At 36.4% G+C, this 21,534-nt stretch overlaps 2 protein-coding genes across 18 annotated transcripts in view; one reads left to right on the top strand and one right to left on the bottom strand.

Annotated features, from left to right (window-relative positions):
- Positions 1 to 11,192, bottom strand: part of LOC125256878 (CLIP-associating protein 1) — an 83,169-nt gene extending 71,977 nt beyond the window's left edge. For 9 of the 14 annotated variants that reach the window (XM_048173155.1, XM_048173162.1, XM_048173161.1 and 6 more), the window contains exons 1-2: positions 11,045 to 11,192; positions 5,913 to 6,335 (exon numbers count right to left, since the gene is read on the bottom strand). In XM_048173155.1, coding sequence (XP_048029112.1) covers positions 5,913 to 6,107 — 195 coding nt within the window. In that variant the 5' untranslated portion in view covers positions 6,108 to 6,335; positions 11,045 to 11,192. The remainder of the gene's footprint in view (positions 1 to 5,912; positions 6,336 to 11,044) is intronic. The other 5 variants (XM_048173168.1, XM_048173167.1, XM_048173176.1 and 2 more) reach the window with 1 other exon arrangement.
- Positions 1,234 to 21,096, top strand: traf3ip2b (TRAF3 interacting protein 2b). Of its 4 annotated transcripts, XM_048173181.1 has the most exons (10): positions 1,333 to 1,486; positions 1,592 to 1,691; positions 16,870 to 17,384; positions 18,151 to 18,193; positions 18,496 to 18,560; positions 18,642 to 18,739; positions 18,816 to 18,884; positions 18,972 to 19,088; positions 20,360 to 20,434; positions 20,628 to 21,096. In XM_048173181.1, the coding sequence occupies exons 3-10, from the start codon at positions 16,883 to 16,885 to the stop codon at positions 20,775 to 20,777; spliced, it is 1,119 nt and encodes a 372-aa protein (XP_048029138.1). In that variant the 5' UTR covers positions 1,333 to 1,486; positions 1,592 to 1,691; positions 16,870 to 16,882; the 3' UTR covers positions 20,778 to 21,096. The 4 variants fall into 4 exon arrangements, with proteins under 4 accessions (XP_048029135.1, XP_048029138.1, XP_048029137.1 ...); XM_048173178.1 differs by lacking the exon at positions 1,592 to 1,691 and having other exon boundaries at positions 1,234 to 1,486; XM_048173180.1 differs by lacking the exons at positions 1,333 to 1,486; positions 1,592 to 1,691 and adding an exon at positions 11,554 to 11,785.
- Positions 21,097 to 21,534: the final 438 nt, after the last annotated feature.

Here is a 21,534-nt window from a genome sequence, read left to right as displayed (position 1 = left end):
ACGTTAACAAAGATTAATAATTACAGTTATGTATTGCACATTGTTAGTTCATGTTAGATAATACATTAACTAATGTTAACAAATAAAAACCTTATTGTAAAATGTTACCTATTTTTAAAAAAAAAAAATTCAACTCAAAACGTATGACCACAATAACTTTAAGAAACATTTTTTGTTTGTTTGTTTAGATAAATAGGGGTTTGACCTGTAATGTGATGCAGTTAGACTAGGTTACATTTGATAAATATTATTAAATTGTGAATAAATAAAATACATATCTTTGTCGAAAGAATTCCAGGCGCAGTTCACTCTCAGCCAATAAGATTCCATGTAGCATTTTCATGGATCAGTCGTCTCTTCTGATTGGTTTATAACTTTTGACAGCGTTTAATCCAAAAGCCAAATTAATTTCTGCAAGAGCACGGAGAGATTCGTGAGCGCACATGTGCAGTTTGAGCGCGCAGGACACGTTTGAGCACGCAGGAAACAGTTTGAGCGTGCACACGCAATATCTGAGCGAGAGGAGAGGCAGTTCATAAGAGAGCACTGTATATTTGAGCGCGCGCGTCCAGATTTGCGCGAGAGCAAAGGAAATCCGCGCGCGAGCGGACAGATTTGCGCTCGCGCATTACATTGATATGCTCTCGCGTCACAATAGTGTGCTCTCGACAATTGACAGTAAAATAACGCCATAGCATGTCTGATCATATATACAGAAAATGCATTCACAAATGAACTAGGAAATCATTCTAATTTGACTAGGAATTCGGATTAAAATAATTAAAAGTAACATTATGCTGCTGTAGAGTGTTGTGACTGCAGAGTTCAGTACATTAAATCATTAACTAGATCTATTAACAAATTAAACACTCTCATACTGTCAAAAATTACTAAAACGTCATTCGAATTTAACAAATAATCAATTTTCTTGTCTCTAATAATCAATAATTATATATTAACAACATCAATGTATGAATCAAACTCACAAGACTGCCGACAGTTTCTTTTCCGCGCATTGTTTTATTATATCCATGTATGTACAGTCAAATCATATAAAACAGTCAAATCGATCTGGAACTATTCCTGTCTGTCTTGATGGACTCGAGACGGTGACGTGAGCTCTAGAGCCTTCACTCCTATTGGTTGTCGCTCGCGAAATTCGCTCCTCATTTGCATAAAGTTGACATTTCTGAACTAAAGTTGACATTTCTGGTCTCCCGCGCTTGATTTCTGGTCTCCCGCGCTTGACACGCCTGCATTCTGTCGCCAACGGTCACTGTCGCTCTTGTCGCCGGAAGTCGCCAGCGCTCCATTGAAATGAATGGGATCCTGTCGCTTTGTTGCTGGCGGTGTGAATGGGGCTTCAGAGTTTTTGTAGCCGCGACAACGACACGCGATGATTCTACGTTATTTTAGGAATGGTTTCTATTTTTCTGCGCCGTCGCGGCTGGAACAACAACACAAAGTATGATAATGACAATCTCAGGTAATGTTTATGTGCTTTATTTAATGTTAAAGGCGTCTAATCTGAGTTTGAATATCATTTTGTGTGTTTTACTGAAAACAAAACTGGACAATTGACTCTTCGCAGGGAGTTTGATTGACAAGCGATCTAACCAATCAAAACGCAGAATCCGTCCGACAAAGCAGAGTTAGAAGATTAACGTCGTTGGACTTGAACTTGAAAAATGGTGTGTATTTACGTCTTTCTACGTTTGAAACGACATACCTTCTGATGTTCATTCATGTTTATTTGATGTTATAAATTAACTAGTTGTAATAGATGATCGGTTCACGAGCCGCTTGAGCTGAGGCGCTACAGCGATCTGTCAGGACACATTAAAGAGCCACAAAACGATTTTTATTGTTCGAAATTCTTAAAAAAATTACACAATTTGAAAGCTGGGACTTTACTTAATATCATAAGTAACCTGCTCTGTCTTGTCTGTCGACGTTTTATCAGTGTCCGCTTTGCTCCGCGATGTATTTTTCACTGTGTGTGGCGTGGCTTGTCGGACAAAGCAACTGTAACTAAGGGGGGCGGGGCTTTGCGAAGGGTCAATTCACCTCAGATCTTCAAAATAAATAAAAGGAAACAAAAACGTTAAAACTGTCAACTCATTGTGAACAGACAAGTGTATTCCACGAAAAATATTGTTTCAGTAACTCAGTATGTATTATTAAAGGGTTAGTTCACCCAAAAATGAAAATTCTGTCATTAAATACTCACCCTCATGTCGTTCCACACCCGTAATATTTTTCGTGCGCCAAAAAAACATTTATTGATGGTCGACTTATTTAGTGATGGTCGATTTCAAAACACTGCTTCATGAAGCTTCGGAGCGTTATGAATCAGCTGTTCGGAGCGCCAAAGTTACGTGATTTCAGCAGTTTGGCACGCAATCTGAATCATGATTCGACACAAAAGATTCATAACGCTCCGAAGCTTCCTGAAGCAGTGTTTTGAAATCGGCCATCACTAAATAAGTCGTTATTTTGTTTTTTTGGCGCACCAAAAATATTCTCGTGGCTTTATAATATTAATATTGAACCACTGTACTCACATGAACTGATTTAATTATGTTTTTAGTACATTAATGGATCTTGAGAGAGGAAATGTCATTGCTGGCTATGCAGGCCTCACTGAGCCATCGGATTTCATCAAAAATATCTTAATTTGTGTTCCGAAGATCATCAAAGGTCTTACAGGTGTGGAACGACATGAGGGAGAGTAATAAATGACATTATTTTCATTTTTGGGTGAACTAACCCTTTAATAATGTTAAAATGGTGTAATATTCGTGAATTTGATTATGTGCGTATCCATTTCGTCGCGAGTGCCGAGAGAGCCCGCCCACGCGCTCTTCTGATTGGCTGTGATTTCTGATATTCTCATAGTCGCGTCGCGTCTGGTGTGGACAAATTTGTTTGTCGCTGGAATCTTATCGCATCTGTTAGACAACCATCAGGTTACAAATGCACTGCTCTTCACACAGTCAGTAAGCTATTTTAATATTCTCAGGCTGAATCATCACTCACTTCTCCAGCAGGCCATTGAAGCCCACACAGATACATGATCTCTCTCAGTGTAGGAAGAGGGTTTTTAGACTAATGTGAAAAGCGCTTACCAACAAAAGCCCTGCAGCTTTTGTTAAAATAAAAGTTTAATGGTTTAACATTTGAAAAGAAATTAAAACAGTCATGCATATTATTATTGTAATTTTACAGGATCATTTTGATTATTGTCCAATAAAACCTGAAGGTGACACACGTGTGTCCGGCACGGCTCTTGAATACTAAGTGTGTGTGGAGAGCCATAAGCACTTCAACATGCTAATGCTCGAGCTGAAGCTCACAGACAGCAGTGAAGATCTCTGAAGAGCCGTTTACTGTCTGATCGATGCAGTGCACTAGAATCGTAACATTATATGCCAGCTGGACTGAAAACAGCAGAGAGGAAGTAACATCTGTAAGAGGAAAACTTGTGCTCGAATATAAATATTGATCACATAAAGGCTCAGGGCCACAAAATGAGCCGCACAGAAGAGACAGACAAAACCAGCCTCATAAAACATCAACTGGAGCCGAATATACGCAGAGACGGGGATTCGTAGAATGACAGTGGAAATATCTGGATCTTTCTCTTGAGTTGGGAGTGAGTGTCTGGTCATGGATGAAATCTTGCAGCAGATGTTCAGAGAGAATACCAGAAAAAACAGCTGCAAAGTCAGATGCAGAATAAAGATTCATTTACAGACTGACACCGTCGTTCAAATGTGATTTAGGCCACAGACGCTCCCTGCAAAAACTTTGCGATGATCATTGTGTGTATGGTCAAATGATCATTTTTTGGCATTATCGATCTTGATGAATCGCCTTGAAAATGTTCCAGAAAATCAGAGATGTCATTGTTAAATTAACAATCGTTTTCGGTAATTGAAATAAAATAAAAATGTTAAATTAAAAACTTAAACTTAAATAAGAAATTAGAAAGTTTAGAGTACTGAGATTACCTAAACTGAAATATAAATAATAAAAATGACAAAAGCAAAACAAAAGGTGAATCTAGTTTATTTTTTTATTTAGTTTATTGCAAAATATGCATATATACCAGCATTTAAGTATTTTGAGAGCATAGATCGACTCGATAACGTCATTCGCAGTGCATCATGGGAGCCATAAATATTAGTATTGTTGTATATTTACAATGTTAAATGAAATTATTATTATACTATAATTATACTACACTATTATTATTATATATTACTATACACTATTTTTCTTAAATACTATTATTTTATTTTTCTTAAATAAATATTATTTTACAGTGAACTTTCCCAAAGAAATATTTCATATTTTGTTTTTATATAGTAAATTATATTATTAGAGTTAGTAGTACTAAATAAAAAACATTATTATTATTATTATTATTATTAGAGTAATAATACACAACATTACAAACTTTGATTTTGATGTTTTCTTAAATACTATTATTTTATTTTTCTTAAATAAATATTATTTTACAGTGAACTTTCCCAAAGAAATATTTCATATTTTGTTTTTATATAGTAAATTATATTATTAGAGTTAGTAGTACTAAATAAAAAACATTATTATTATTATTATTATTATTAGAGTAATAATACACAACATTACAAACTTTGATTTTGATGTTTTTGAAAATCAGACGAAAAACAAAGGTACAAGACTGTGAACTTAATGGCCTTATTTAGGGAAAAAACTACAATCCCATGAATCGAATTAAAAATGATGGTGAAATAGAAAACTACTCGTTCACAAATGTTTATTTTATATATATATATATATATATATATATATATATATATATATATACACACACAGACATATAAAAACAATATATTTTTAGTTTATTGCAAAATATGCATTTATAACAGCATTTCAGTATTTTGAGAGCGTGAAGAGATCGACTCGATTACGTCATTCGCAGCGCTGGAGTGGGCGGAGCTAAAGAGCTATTTTGGCGCACATGTTGCTTTTTTTGACTCTGATTGGTGGAATTTTCTGTACAGCATCATGGGTAATGTAGTTTTTCACCACAAATTCAGCTGTTAAACACAATTATTTTAAATTTAAGTTAAAATAATGCAGAATGATGGCTTCAACAGAAGCATATCCCATCAATTAACAATTAACTGTCTTTAAAGTTTATAAGATATCGTTCAAAATCAATTTTTCTCATGGAGAAAATGAATTGAGTTTTTACTGTTGCACTCTATTGAGAGTTTAAATAGAGCCAAAGGTAAATAAATAAAAAAAAAATTAATAAAAACGACAAGCAGAAAATTTTCAAACACTGTTTTCTGGCTAAAGCCCAATGAGAGTAACAACCAGCAGAATAAAAAGCACTGAAAAACGTATTCAATGCCAAACTCAAAATGCACATCATGTTCTTTAGATGCTTCTGTAAAACTCTCTAGACAGCGTCTAGACGGCAGTTCAGCTTTACTGCGTCAGGTCACTGAAATACACACAATGCCAGTAAATTATAAGCATAAACCACGTTTTTCATTTAATACAAACTGCCTGTCATCCAAAAATGCAGTCTTGTGAAATTATAAACCAGAGTTTCCACTCAAACTCGAGCTTCAGAAGAGACAAACTCAAGCACAGAGTCCCATTGAACTGGTGAGAACAGGAGTGAGTCGCCCTTCCTGAAATGATAACAAATGCTTTATCATCTTCAGCAATCATTGCCACCACAGCTATGCAACTCTAATGCAACAACCCCAAACTACTTCATCGTCGTGCACACTTATAAAACATGTATAATAAACTCTTGGAACATGCAACCAAACACAATCAAGAATGCAAAATAACAGAATCAACTCAGCTTTTAATGAGAAAAATTCATTTTTATCACAAACTCTCACCTTGAAATTACTTGCGTTGACCCATGAGGTTGCCAGACTGTCCACCATCCTGTCCAGCATGGTCTGATCGTGTTCCAAGTCATGTGACTTCTGTCTGTCCAGGATGTAGTCTATGATTTCGGGTCCAACTTGGAAGCGACGTCCAACCTCTTTCTGCGTGACCTGGGCCACTATGTACTCCATGTTGGGCTCCATGACTCAGAACAACACATAAACACACAAACACTGGCCTGAAAACAACCTGTGAGCTTGATAATCCAAAGACAGAATCCAAGAGGCCGCTGGAAGAACGAATCCAGGTGCAACATGTGTTGATATTATAATCGACAGATCAAACACTGGCGGTGCAAAACCTCCTGCAAGGAAACGGTGTCAAACGGCCAGTCCATCATCGTAATGAAGTCCAGTTCCACGTCTCAGGTCCTGCAACGCAAATTAAAATAGTAATTTGTGTTGCATTTATTCACAGGCCAAGTATTATTAAAAAGTCTCTGTTATAATAATGCTAGAATAACGTTAGGGGGAACGTTAGAATAATGTTAGGGGAACGTTAAAATAATGTTAGAACAACGTTAGGGCAACATTAGAATAACGCTAGAATAACGTCAGGGGAACGTTAGAAAAATGCTAGAATAATGTTAGGGGAACGTAAAAATAATTGTTAGAACAATGTTAGGGCAACATTAGAATAACGCTAGAATAACCTTAGGGGAACCTTAGAATAATGTTAGGGGAACGTTAAAATAATGTTAGAACAATGTTAGGGCAACATTAGAATAATGCTAGAATAACCTTTGGGGAACCTTAGAATAATGCTAGAATAATGTTAGGGGAACGTAAAAATAATGTTAGAACAATGTTAGGGCAACATTAGAATAATGCTAGAAAAACCTTTGGGGAACATTAGAATAATGCTAGAATAATGTTAGGGGAACGTTAAAATAATGTTAGAACAATGTTAGGGCAACATTAGAATAATGCTAGAATAACCTTTGGGGAACATTAGAATAATGCTAGAATAACGTTAGGGGAACGTAAAAATAATGTTAGTACAATGTTAGGGCAACATTAGAATAATGCTAGAATAACCTTTGGGGAACCTTAGAATAATGCTAGAATAATGTTAGGGGAACGTAAAAATAATGTTAGTACAATGTTAGGGCAACATTAGAATAATGCTAGAATAACCTTTGGGGAACCTTAGAATAATGCTAGAATAATGTTAGGGGAACGTAAAAATAATGTTAGGGCAACATTAGAATAATGCTAGAATAACCTTTGGGGAACATTAGAATAATGTTAGGGGAACGTTAAAATAATGTTAGGGCAACATTAGAATGATGCTAGAATAACCTTTGGGGAACCTTAGAATAACGCTAGAATAATGTTAGGGGAACGTTAAAATAATGTTAGAACAATGTTAGGGCAACATTAGAATAATGCTAGAATAACCTTTGGGGAACCTTAGAATAATGCTAGAATAATGTTAGGGGAACGTAAAAATAATGTTAGTACAATGTTAGGGCAACATTAGAATAATGCTAGAATAACCTTTGGGGAACATTAGAATAATACTAGAATAATGTTAGGGGAACGTAAAAATAATGTTAGTACAATGTTAGGGCAACATTAGAATGATGCTAGAATAACCTTTGGGGAACCTTAGAATAACGCTAGAATAATGTTAGGGGAACGTTAAAATAATGTTAGAACAATGTTAGGGCAACATTAGAATAATGCTAGAATAACCTTTGGGGAACATTAGAATAATGCTAGAATAATGTTAGGGGAACGTAAAAATAATGTTAGGGCAACATTAGAATAATGCTAGAATAACCTTTGGGGAACATTAGAATAACGCTAGAATAATGTTAGGGGAACGTTAAAATAATGTTAGAACAATGTTAGGGCAACATTAGAATAATGCTAGAATAACCTTTGAGGAAAATTAGAATAATGCTAGAATAATGTTAGGGGAACGTAAAAATAATGTTAGTACAATGTTAGGGCAACATTAGAATAATGCTAGAATAACCTTTGGGAACATTAGAATAATGCTAGAATAATGTTAGGGGAACGTTAAAATAATTGTTAGAACAATGTTAGGGCAACATTAGAATAACGCTAGAATAACCTTTGGGGAACATTAGAATAATGCTAGAATAATGTTAGGGGAACGTTAAAATAATTGTTAGAACAATGTTAGGGCAACATTAGAATAACGCTAGAATAACCTTAGGGGAACCTTAGAATAATGCTAGAATAATGTTAGGGGAACGTAAAAATAATGTTAGTACAATGTTAGGGCAACATTAGAATAATGCTAGAATAACCTTTGGGGAACCTTAGAATAATGCTAGAATAATGTTAGGGGAACGTAAAAATAATGTTAGTACAATGTTAGGGCAACATTAGAATAATGCTAGAATAACCTTTGGGGAACCTTAGAATAATGCTAGAATAATGTTAGGGGAACGTACAAATAATGTTAGTACAATGTTAGGGCAACATTAGAATAATGCTAGAATAACCTTTGGGGAACATTAGAATAATGCTAGAATAATGTTAGGGGAACGTAAAAATAATGTTAGTACAATGTTAGGGCAACATTAGAATAATGCTAGAATAACCTTTGGGGAACCTTAGAATAACGCTAGAATAATGTTAGGGGAACGTAAAAATAATGTTAGGGCAACATTAGAATAATGCTAGAATAACCTTTGGGGAACATTAGAATAACGCTAGATTAACCTTAGGGGAACCTTAGAATAATGCTAGAATAATGTTAGGCTAACGTTAAAATAATGTTAGTACAATGTTAGGGCAACATTAGAATAATGCTAGAATAACCTTTGGGGAACATTAGAATAATGCTAGAATAATGTTAGGGGAACGTTAAAATAATTGTTAGAACAATGTTAGGGCAACGTTAAAATAATTGTTAGAACAATGTTAGGGCAACATTAGAATAACGGTAGAATAACCTTAGGGGAACCTTAGAATAATGCTAGAATAATGTTAGGCTAACGTTAAAATAATGTTAGTACAATGTTAGGGCAACATTAGAATAATGCTAGAATAACCTTTGGGGAACATTAGAATAATGCTAGAATAATGTTAGGGGAACGTTAAAATAATTGTTAGAACAATGTTAGGGCAACATTAAAATAACGCTAGAATAACCTTTGGGGAACATTAGAATAATGCTAGAATAATGTTAGGGGAACGTTAAAATAATTGTTAGAACAATGTTAGGGCAACATTAGAATAACGCTAGAATAACCTTAAGGGAACCTTAGAATAATGCTAGAATAATGTTAGGGGAACGTTAAAATAATGTTAGAACAATGTTAGGGCAACATTAGAATAATGCTAGAATAACCTTAAGGGAACATTAGAATAATGCTAGAATAATGTTAGGGGAACGTTAAAATAATTGTTAGAACAATGTTAGGGCAACATTAGAATGACGCTAGAATAACCTTAAGGGAACCTTAGAATAATGCTAGAATAATGTTAGGGGAACGTTAAAATAATGTTAGAACAATGTTAGGGCAACATTAGAATAACGTTAGAATAATGTTAAAATAACGTTCTACAAATCAAAAAGTAATGTTCTATTTCTGTTAAGAAAACTTTACTGGCTAACAAAAAAAAACAAAGAATGTTCTAGGAAAAAATGTTGTCTTGTAAACACTTTGCTTTATTTACCAGTATTTTACATTAATGTAATAATAAAATTACATGCAACTTATACACAAATTACGTTCTCTCTCTCTCTCAAAAAAATTATATATATATATATATATATAAAATCATCCCTATAATGGGCTCAGTTTTTCTTTTATTTGTCCTATGGTAAAACAATGATCAACTTTATTACTTACCGCAGGATTACCATATTCAAATACTTTGGTATTTATGATATTTTACAGTATGATAAACACGGTATTGCCATGGTACTTTATTATGAGCTTTACAAATGCAAAATATGATGTAACGAGTCACGTGAGATGAACAGACATGTCCCTTATATTGAAGACATTAAGCAGTCCCAGTTCACGCATTAACCACGGATGAAGCAGCTGTTGTGATTGCTAACCTAACTTTAGCAGTGTTTAATTTCACCGAGCAGTTGTTTAGCAGCTGTCTGGCTAACAGATCTCAGTATAAACAGGGCGGTCTGCTTGACACTTACATGCTAAACAAACCCAGGCCTTTCAGGGGGAACTCAACGACTATAACGCGCTAAAAACCGGACTAAAAACCTATGCATGAGACATTAGCAACACTAGCTAGCATCTTGATATCGTTGCTTGGTAACGGTGAAGAATGAAGAACCGCACGAGGCCCAAAAAGACTGTTTACAAACACGCGCGCGACAGCTAATCTTAGCGGTTTTAAAATATAAATAACGTCACGTGCACTTTTACACACAAAATATAACACGCTTATGGAAAAATATTTGTAATTAAATTATTTATAATTTTTTCAGTAAAATAAAATTCATACTTAATTTTGAGATATATTATTATATAGCATATATAGTTATATAAGTATATTTGTCTTGTCGACATTGTTTCACTTGTTTGTGTTAAAATAAGTTTAAGAATCTTACAGTACAAGACATAAAACTTTTTGTTTTAATGACGTTTTGCACATCAATAACAAAAAAATACCTTGGTTTTTGCATGCAATTTTTTAAGTAACATAAAAGACATCATTAAATTATGATATTTTCTTCTGATTGCACGTGCATTCTTTCACATAAGTTCATTATTAAACTATAATCTCACTCTAGATTCATTTAGTCTGTAACATTAATTGTACAGTAAAGGGATGGCGTTTTAAAAATGCAAATGGAAGCTTGCCCAACAGAACGACTCATAATAATAATAATAATAATGAATAAATTCATGCAAACAAACAACGATCGAGAAACTGTAAAAGATGTCAATGTCACAGTATAATGTTTGCTTTGCACGCATGACTGTGAGAATGTATCCCGTGTGGCACATGCTGTTGAATATTACTGTATGCACAAACTACTTTCACTCATAGTGCATGCAAAGCCACAACCAGCTGAGTCAGAACGCAACTAGTGATAAAGGGTGTGGAAATAACGGACGTACCTGGCATATCGCTATTAAACCATCTATATGGGCTCCGTTTCCCGTTGGTTGATCTTCAGTTGAATTTTCGAAGGAAACAGCAGAGATCTCCGCCCATTGTGCGGCTTCAAACATTAAGATGACACTGCGCATGCGCCAGATGAAGCCGAGATAGCGCGCCCTCTGCTGTGAGTTCAATTCAACTCATTATTATTATTTTTAGAGAGTAGACAGAGCGCCATCTGCTGTCTGTTCAACTTAATATTATCTCAATACACTTTATTATTATTTATATATATCCTAAAATTAATCTTACACAAATACGTTAAATATTTTCCACCATGCAGCGTCAAAGAATAAAGATTAGAAAATGACACGAGGAAGTAAACATCCACCCTGTAACCTATATATGCCATTTTTACTTTATTTTATGTTTTAAGCTTTGTTATAAACGTCTTTAAATTGTTTCGCGCTCATTTCATATCGGTTGTTTATCATGTGTTCGTAACTCCGCCCATCACATCATGTTCCTCCTCCGACACGCGATCGAAACGCACTTTCTTAACATGTTGTTTGACACTGAAGCCTCACATAATGCGTCGAAATATGCGTTATATTCTGTCTAAATCTAAATTCTGTCTAAATCGTTGTCAAAAGGGAGAAAAAATGAACTGAAATGTCAAATGAAGCAACTGTTTGACTTCCTGAAGTGACTGTGACTCCTGCCGCGCGCTCAGGTGAGCTTCTGTCTTCAGTCAATTTGTAAGTAGTTTTCATAAATAATAAAAGTCACATAACGACGAGAAAATATTTCGTATTATTTTAGGGCGTTACATATGTAGGTTGTTTTTTAATGAGAATAATCAACGTTGGCTGCTCTGCTTATCAAATATAGTATCACATATAAATATTTATAAATATATATAAAAAAAAAAAAAAAATATATATATATATATATATATATATATATATATATATATATAAATTACTCATGTTAAAACAAAATATATACTTATCATTTGGTTTTGACAAATGAATATATATATATAAGTATATATTTACTATTTTATTTTGACATATATATACATATATATATCAATATGTCAAAATATATATATAGATCATGTCAAAAGTCAATATGTAGATCATGTCAAGTCATATATATATATATATATATATATATATATATATATATATATATGTCAGAATATATATAAAGATCATGTCAAACGTCAATATAGATCATGTCAAGTCATATATATATATATATATATATATATATATATATATAGATGCCTATTCTTGGTGTATTTGTCAAGTGTCAGGAAACAGTTGAATCAGATTATCACATGGACTCGTATTTATCAAATTGACTCTTCCTGCCAAATGTCTTCTTTCTTTTGCCTCATTTTTACTGCCTTTGATTTGTATTGATAACTGATGAAGCATCACAACTTCATTACATTTGTCAAGCTCAGTAAGGGGGAATCTTGATCTAAATTGAATAAAGGTTGATGTTTAGTGTAACTGCTTGCATGGCAAAATCTCTCCGTCTTGTGGTCTGTAGTTTTGCACATGCTGCAGCATTTTGGCACACAGAGATAAAGAGTCATAATGCAGCGTGTCCTATTTAGGGACGCTGCATGGGTGGATGTTACACTAAGGCCTGTTTGTTTCCCAGTAGAAAACAGCTCTGACCTCTTTCTTTCGCCGCTGTACCTGGTCACTGACAGCTTTCAGAAGTAATCTGGGTTTCTGTGAGTCTGTAAAGAAGATTTCTGCATGTGCAAACGCGCTCATGGGCGAACATCTGTAGTCTGATGCAATGGTGTTGTTATTTACATCATATTTAGGTTTGTTTGCCTACAACAACAGTGTCATGTTGCAAAGAGGACAAAACCTTTTATTCTTTTCTTCACCCAAATCTATCATATGACTAGAGAAGTATTTGAATATAGCACACAAGTCATATGAACTTACTTTGTGTTTTTGATCTTGAAAGTGGGGCATGTTTTCTTATATTTCAACAGCATATGAGTTTGGTACTGGTCAGTACCTGAACGGGAGACCTTTGGGCTGTGTCTGAATTTGAAATCGCCCCCTATACCCTCATTTACTATTCCCTACTAGTCCACTTCAATGAAAACGTGAATTCGGACACTGACTGCGTAGTTTGTGCTTGCTGTTTAATAATTATTTGAAACTCCAGTAGTAATGAAAAGATTTATATTGAACTTGATCGCGGAAACTAGCAAGTATAAACCTCAATAAAACTATTTAATAATAAAAGAAAAAGGAATTTATAACTGTAGGGTAAACTGGGGGGAAAAGTCATAAAGGGGGACTGTGTAATTTTTTTATGTGACAATAAATCAAGTGTGAAAAATGTCCAGAGTTTTCATGTTTTAGATTTTTAACAAAAATTAAATTTGTACCAATGGGGGTCATTTTTCTAAACAGGTGAATTTGCTTTGTACATTTACACTGTTTAAAAAAAAGCAAAAGTTGAGAAAACTTAAAAGTTTAAGGCAACAAACTTCAGCAGATTTTTGAGTTTTCTCAACTTGTTGTATTCAGTTTATACTACAAAAAGTTGAGAAAACTTAAAAATCTCCTACAAAAACAAGTTGAGAACTCAAAAATCTGCTGAAGTTTGTTGCCTTAAACTTTTAAACTAAGTGTACAGCAAAATCAGAGTACAAGCAGTTTTAGCTTAAAATTAAAAAGACATGCCAAAATAACAGTATATATATATATATATATATATATATATATATATATATATATATATATATATATATATATATATATATGAATATTTATTAATGAACCATGCTGAAAATCACCCTATTTGAAAAATATTGTTAGCTGATGCTAACTGGCTAGAGGTAATTTTTAAGTATAAAGTCCAAATATTTGTATTCATCCACCTAGTTATATTACATTTGATGGAAAAACAAAGGATGTGATGTTCAGACCATGGTAACTGCAGTAATTACGATAGTGGAAAGCGATGCCACCTGGGGGACGTTTTACCCCAAAGACCCCAATATATTATTCTGAAAATATAAGTATATTTTTCTTAAATAACATGTACGCACTAACTTTACTATTCTCATATCATATATAACTGTGATGTTCTGCAAAACAACAAGCTTTAAAACAGGTTTTTTCTTACGGCTGACAATTAGATCACTTGCCGTGAAATCCGTTTTATCTCCGGTACGTCACCAATATAAGCTTCAGAGTGACACCATGCTTGTCAGTGTAGTCCATAGCAACAACAAAAGCATATATTGAGTCTATATAGTGGTTATTTTGGGAAAAACAGTGGGGGGGGGGGGGGGGGGATTTACGATATAGAAATGCCTTTTTGGGGGACTAAATTAGCTACTACTTTAGAGTAAGGTCTAACCCAGCACTACTGGAATGACAAGTGTACGTCGCATGCCATAAGAAACACCGGCACCTCCGTTTAAATAAAAACATAGTTTACGTATACTTACTGTCAGGGTTCTGTCACCTCGGTCTAGTGTGTTTCTTGGTTTTGTGATAGAGCCCTGACACTCCTGTATTCTCCTGTCTTTTTCATGTTTTCTTGTTCACCTGTCCTCCCTCATGTCCTATTTACTCCGCTTGTGTCTGCTGTCCTGGGCCAGATCGTTGTCGCACATCGTCGGCATGCTGTCGCATGTCGTCGTTACCCAAGTCTTGTATGCAAAGCCGTATGTCTGCCTGCCTAGTCAAGTCTAACCTGTAGTGTTTTCCCCCACGGGTATTTTCTGTTTGTGTTTTGTTTTAATAAAGCACATATTCCTCTGCATCCTTGAGTCCTTACTTCAACCATTACCTCAACCCGTGACAGAACGATCTGACCCTGAAGAAGAATCAGTGGAGGTATGGGCATCTTCTTATTTCGATCTCCCAGCCCGTGCCCTTCCGCCCGTCAGTCAATGGAGCGTTATGGCAAGCTCTTCTCACTTTGCCAGAGGGAGTCCATGGTGAAAGAGTTTGCCCACCAATTCATCATTGCCGCAGAGGGGCTCAACCACACTGCGCTCAAGGAAATTTTTAATAGCGCCCTGAATGAGCCCGTCAGTGATTGGGAGATGGGAATGCTGGGGTTCTCATCCTTTTGGGGGTTTGTGGGATTCTTTTACAGCCGTGGAGGTGAGGGTGATCTCCCTCCTCTTGGTCCTCCCCCACTTTCCCTCACGAACAGTCAAGTCCCCAGTCCTCTGATAACCCCTTTGGGGAAAGGAGGAGGAAGGAACATGCATGCCTCATCTGCCACCTACACAGTGGTTGCGGCACACCCTGCAGCTCTGCCCATGTCGTCTGTGACTGCTGCAGTTTTTCCAGAGGCAGTCGTATAGTCCTGTGGCAGCTGAAGAAGCTGCAGCACCCCCAGAGGTTGCTGTTTATGCTGCAGCTTTCCCTGAGACGGCCGTGAATGCTAGAAGCAGCTATCTCCACACCATCTTCCCACCAGCGTAGGTGGAGAATGAGAAAGAAGGCTTCCTCTATATCGTCAAGTCTGTCGGTTCCTGAATTCCATGTCACTGCCTTTGTGTGTATCTCGACCACTCACACAGCATCGGCTCCCACCCCGGAGGCTGCCCAGGAGCCCTCTACCTGCCCAGAGACTATTCCTGAGGCACCTGTTTCCCCTGTCAGTCCTGCCATGGCCCAGAGGGCAATCCTCACCTTTTATGTCATGATTGTCCTGCATGCCTGGGCAGCACACACCTCTCAGCTGGCTGTCTCCTGTCCTGGCTGTACTCCTGAGACCTTGCCAGAGCCCTTTGCCTGCCCAAAGACCTTCCTAGAGCCCACTGCTTGCCCAGAGACCCTCCCAGAGCCCGCTCCCTGCCCAGAGACCTTCCCAGATCCCACTGCTTGCCCAGAGACCCTCCCAGAGCCCGCTCCCTGCCCAGAGACCTTTCGAGAGCCCGCTGTTTTCCCAGAGACCTTCCCAGATCCCACTGCTTGCCCAGAGACCCTCCCAAAGCCCGCTCCCTGCCCAGAGATCTTTCGAGAGCCCGCTACTTTCCCAGATCCCACTGCTTGCCCAGAGACCTTTCCAGAGCCCACTGTCTCCCCGGAGGCTGTCCCTGAGGCTGCTGCCTGCCCGGAGATTGTCCCAGAGCCCGTTACCAACCGGAGGCCATCCTAGAGCCCACTGCTTGCCCACAGGCCATTCCTGAGCCCTCTCTTAAGCCCTGGAACTGTTCCATGACCCATGTTCCCTACCTGAAGGCTGACCAGACCCATGCCCACTACATTGGCAGCTGAACTCCCATTGGGACTGTCACCTTCATTTTGTTCCCAGTTTTTACCCTGATTCCTGTCCTGCCCGAGTCTCATCTGCCTGTTCGGATGGCTCCCTGATCTGCTGGGCCCACTCAAGTTCCCACTCAGGCTGCCTGCCCAGCCGGCCCCACTGACCCACCCTGGCCTTCAGCCAGGATTCCTGACCCACCTGATCCACCCTGGTCCTGTGCTAGGACTTCTGACCTGCCTGAGCCTCCCTGGCTTCGCCCGTCTGCCCCTCCCTGGTCCCTTCTAGAGACTTAATTATCTGTTTTTGCCTGGGTTGACTTGACTCCCCTCCCTGCTTTGTGTCTATGTTTTGTTCTCCTGTCTAGTGTTGACTGTTTTTGTCTTGTGTTCCTCGTAGAGACTCCTGGGGGTTGGTCTAAAATGGGAAAAATTTGTAAAACTGCATTCTCTTTTATTATTATTTCCATCACAAAGGTTTTGTGAGCAGATTTTCTTTCCTCCCATATCACCATGTTCCTTAACAACAGAAGAAATGAATGTGCTGATTTTCATCTTTTGTACAGATACCCGACCCACATGGCCCATCAGTACACGTCTCTCAACTGTCCAGAGGAGAATGACGAAACCAGGAGTGAAGAGTTTGAGTCGGACATCACTCACTGTTCCACAAGCCTTCCACAGATCATTCACCAGTATAACGCAGAGAGTTACTCTTCACCGTACGCTCATCAGACGCCCTACCCCAGCTGGGACCATCACATGGGCTGGCCGTCCTCAGATTCCCCTCACAGCCTGCCCTCCTGCCTTCCGTCTGTGATCTACCACACGCTCTCAGAGAGCGGCTCGTTTTTTCCCAGCAGGCCTCACTCTCTTCCAGGCAGCTGTAGCCCAAGTCTCGTGAGTCTAGAGCATCCCAGATCTCTGCATTCGTTTCCTCCGTCTGCGCCCTCGCCCTCGTACCCCGGCGTTCACCTGCGCCCGCAGTGCTGCGGTCAGTACCGCCCGCCTCAGCATCACATGAACCCCATCCATTACTGCAGCTCCAGACCGGGACATCAGCTGCCCTACAGACCCTCAGGTGTGTTTCTGTTGGTTTCCACAAAAATATGAAGCAGCACAACTGTTTTCAACATTGATAATAATAAGAAATGTTTCTTGAGCAGCAAATCAGAATCATGTGACACTGAAGAAAATTCAGCTTTGATCACAGGAATAAATTACAGTTTACTATATATTCACATAGAAAACAGTTATTTTAAATTGTAAAAATATTTCAGTTTTTAATGTATTTTTGATTAAATGAATGCAGCCTTGGTGAGCAGAAGAGACTTCTTTCAAAAATATTATAAAATATTACAGTCATCATTTGGGTTCTTGAGTTAGTATATGGTTCTTTTGGAGGTTAAAATATTCTACAAATATAGGGAGTATTTTGATTTCTGGACTGTTTTCTAAAAAACTACAGATTAATTAAACAGATTGTAAAATGTTTTGGTTCTAACTGAGAGAAATAGAAAGAAAGAAATATGTTCCACTCATCATTTACTCGCCTCTGTGTTGTTTTAAAAGCAACACTTTTAAACAAAGATGACCTCAAAACGAAAGTACATGAAAGCTGTCCAAAGTCCACAAAATTTTGATGCAACTGCACATTAGAATTGTTCATGTGACACAAGGCATCTAAATGTGAATACAAGCGTTTACATTAAAAAACAGCCTAGAAAATAAGTGGGTCAGAAAAACATGAGGGTGAGTAAATGATAGAATGTCGACCATGAACTCTTAGAATCACTGTTTATTCTATATATTTATATGTCTACATTTTTGTTTGCTTTATTTTAAAGGCCTGACGCAGTACAGACAAGTGGATACACACTTCTCTGAAAAGTGAGTCCTTTTAGCGTAACACTGAACACTTACAGTCAAAAGAAAATCATTGCTTTCAAATCAGAATTAAACATTAGAAGCTTGTTTCTGACACAGGATATAAAAAATAAATAAATAAAAAGGTAATTGCGACTTTTCATCTCAAAGTTCAGATTTTTTTAAAATATATTTTTATTCCATGGCAGAAAAAAGTAAAGAAGAAAGTGATTTTATTTAAAAAAAAAAAAAAAAAAAAAAAAAAAAGTATTATATATATACTCAGTTTATGTTGAGTAATGTGTTTTCTGTGTGTGTGTCTTTAGTGGTCATGCATCTCTGAACCCCAGACAGAACCCCAGTCAATGCACACATCTGTCACAGGAACAGAGTGAGTACTGCTTCCTGTCTGCACGTCAACATAGAATAATTGGAATACAGCAGAGTTTCAGGCGTATTTTTCCCCACACAGGGAAAGTTTTTGTCACATACGAGGCCGACAGTGAAGAGCATCTGAAGGAGATCATTAAGTTTGTGGCTTTGCTCAGGAACAACGGCTTTGACACGCATGTATGACTATAATCATTTTTAAAAACACAGTTTTCAGATTAATCTGGACACAGTTAAAGCTTTTTTGTGCACGCAGATCGATGTTTTTGAGCAACAGCTGAACAGCATCAGTAAGATCGACTGCATGGAGAGATATCTCAATGAGGTAAATATACAGACACTCACAGGAAGTGACATCATCAGTGGCGTCATCCAAACACATGCAATTACTCAAAACTCTCTCTCCCTGCAGAAAGATTACCTAATCATCATCATCATCAGCTTGAGGTATTATGAGACGATATCAGGCATTAATATCAGTATGGACAGTGACGAGAGAACGTCAAACACTGTGTACATCCACAGACAGGTCGGGAAATAACGTTCACACACACACAAAATAAATAAATATATAAGCTGTGCTCCTCAACCTGTGAATAATCACAGCTGATTCTGGGAGAGTTTAATGTGAGCATGCAATGTGATATTTATTAAAAACAATCATACAATGCACACACAAATATTGAATGCATTTAAATAATAATTATAATAATATTATTAATAATACTTTTGCTTATTCCAGAGTTTAATGTGAGCATGCAATGTGGTATTTAATTGAAAAACATATTGCACTCACAAATATTGAATGTATTAAAATAATAATAGCAATAATACTTTTGCCGATTTCATTAGTTTAATGAGCATGCAATGTGATATTTAATAATTGAAAAAACAAATTGCACACAAATATTGAATGCATTTAAATAATAATAATAATAATCAATATTATTAATACTTTTGCTGATTTCATTAGTTTAATATGAGCATGCAATGTGATATTTAAAAAGAAAAAACATTGCGCGCACAAATATTGAATGTATTTAAATTATAATTATAATAATATTATTAATAATACTTTTGCTTATTCCAGAGTTTAATGTGAGCATGCAATGTGATATTTAATTGAAAAACATATTGCACTCACAAATATTGAATGTATTAAAATAATAATAGCAATAATACTTTTGCCGATTTCATTAGTTTAATGAGCATGCAATGTGATATTTAAAAAGAAAAAACATATTGCACACACAAATATTGAATGTATTAAAATAATACTACTAATAATAATACTTTTGCTTATTCCAGAGTTTAATGTGAGCATGCAATGTGGTATTTAATTGAAAAACATTGCATTCACAAATATTGAATGTATTAAAATAATAATAGTAATAATAATTTTGCAGATTTCGTTAGTTTAATGAGCATGCAATGTGATATTTAATAAACACAAACATATATTGCACTTACAAATATTAAATGCATTAAAATAATAGCAATAATAATAATACTTTTGCTGATTTCAGTAGAGTTTAATGTGAGCGTGCAATGTGATATTTAATAATCACAAAAATACATTGCACTCACAAATATTGAATGCATTAAATTACAATTTTGAATCAAATGACATTATTTTAATATCTACTCTTAAGTTTTGAATCAAATTTTTTCACTGAGGTCATTACAGTGCATTCTGGGTCTGCATGAGCTGTGATGCTGCCTTATCCGAAACATCATAATTGAGGGTTTGGTAACAGCAGTGTGTGTCTCTAACATGCCGTGTTTGATTCCCTTCATCAGCTGCAGAGTGAATTCATTCAGAACGGCTGCAGGAACTACAGGTTCATTCCTATTCTGTTCCCGGGGGCTAAAAAGGTTTGTGACGTTCAACACAGTTACTGTGACTTAGCCCGAGGCGTTTCAGCAAATCAAAGCATGTTTGTATTCTCATTATGCACTAAACCGGTTAATCAAGTCCCAAACGGGTTCTCTACACACAAGAATATCTATCAATTCAGCTTCTGTTTGCAAACAAAGCCACATTTCCTTGTTGTCTTCTCGTTCTCAGAGTTACGTTCCCACCTGGCTGCAGAACACGTACATCTACAGCTGGCCGAAGGATCGGGACGATATTCTCCGCAGGTTAATGCGCGTGGAGAAATACAGACCTCCTCCCATCGGCCCTCTGCCGACGATAGTCTCGATTCCCCTCAGTTAGAGGTTCGACGCTTGCAGTCGCATACTAACATACTGCTGTTTCTGTAGTACGCAGTATGTAGGCTAAGTATGCATGGAGTATGCACTCGACTTTTGGAACTGGAAACCATATGAGCCATGTTTTTGATTTATTATTTGATTATTTTTGGATTTAAAATGCAGTTTTACTTCAGAAATGACTGTCACACATGACAATGTAGCATACTACTGTTTGAATACTGCAATGATAAATGAGTTTTTTTGGTATCTCATTTGTTAACATAAGTTAATGCATTAGTAGTTAACAGGAACTAACTTTAACTTCTTTGTTAAAGAATTAGTTCACTTTGAAATTAAAATTATCACATGATTTACTCACCCTCAAGCCATCCTAGGTGTATATGACTATCTTCTTTCTGATGAACACAATTTATATTCATAAATATCCTGGCTCTTCCAGGATGGGAGTGAATGAGGGCGAAATTTTGAAGCCCAAAAAGTGCATCCATCCATCATAAAAATAATCCATATGACTCCAGGGAAGTGAAGAATTGGATTTTTGTGAGGAAAAAATATCCATATTTATTACATTATAAACTATATTAACTGGCTTCTAACTTTTGTAAATGTAGAAATTAACTAAGATTAATAAATGCTGTATTGTTCATTGTTAGTTCATGATAACTAGTGTTAACAAATGAAACCTTATTGTGAAGTTTATCCAGTTTTTTAACTATTTTGTGAATGGAAAAATAGGGATCTGTCATGTTTGAGTTTGT

This window comes from Megalobrama amblycephala, linkage group LG21 (genome assembly GCF_018812025.1).
Source record: "Megalobrama amblycephala isolate DHTTF-2021 linkage group LG21, ASM1881202v1, whole genome shotgun sequence".
Lineage (NCBI taxonomy): Eukaryota > Metazoa > Chordata > Actinopteri > Cypriniformes > Xenocyprididae > Megalobrama > Megalobrama amblycephala.
The sequence above is the reverse complement of the archived record's forward strand: the minus strand, read 5'-3'. Positions and strand labels throughout refer to the sequence as shown.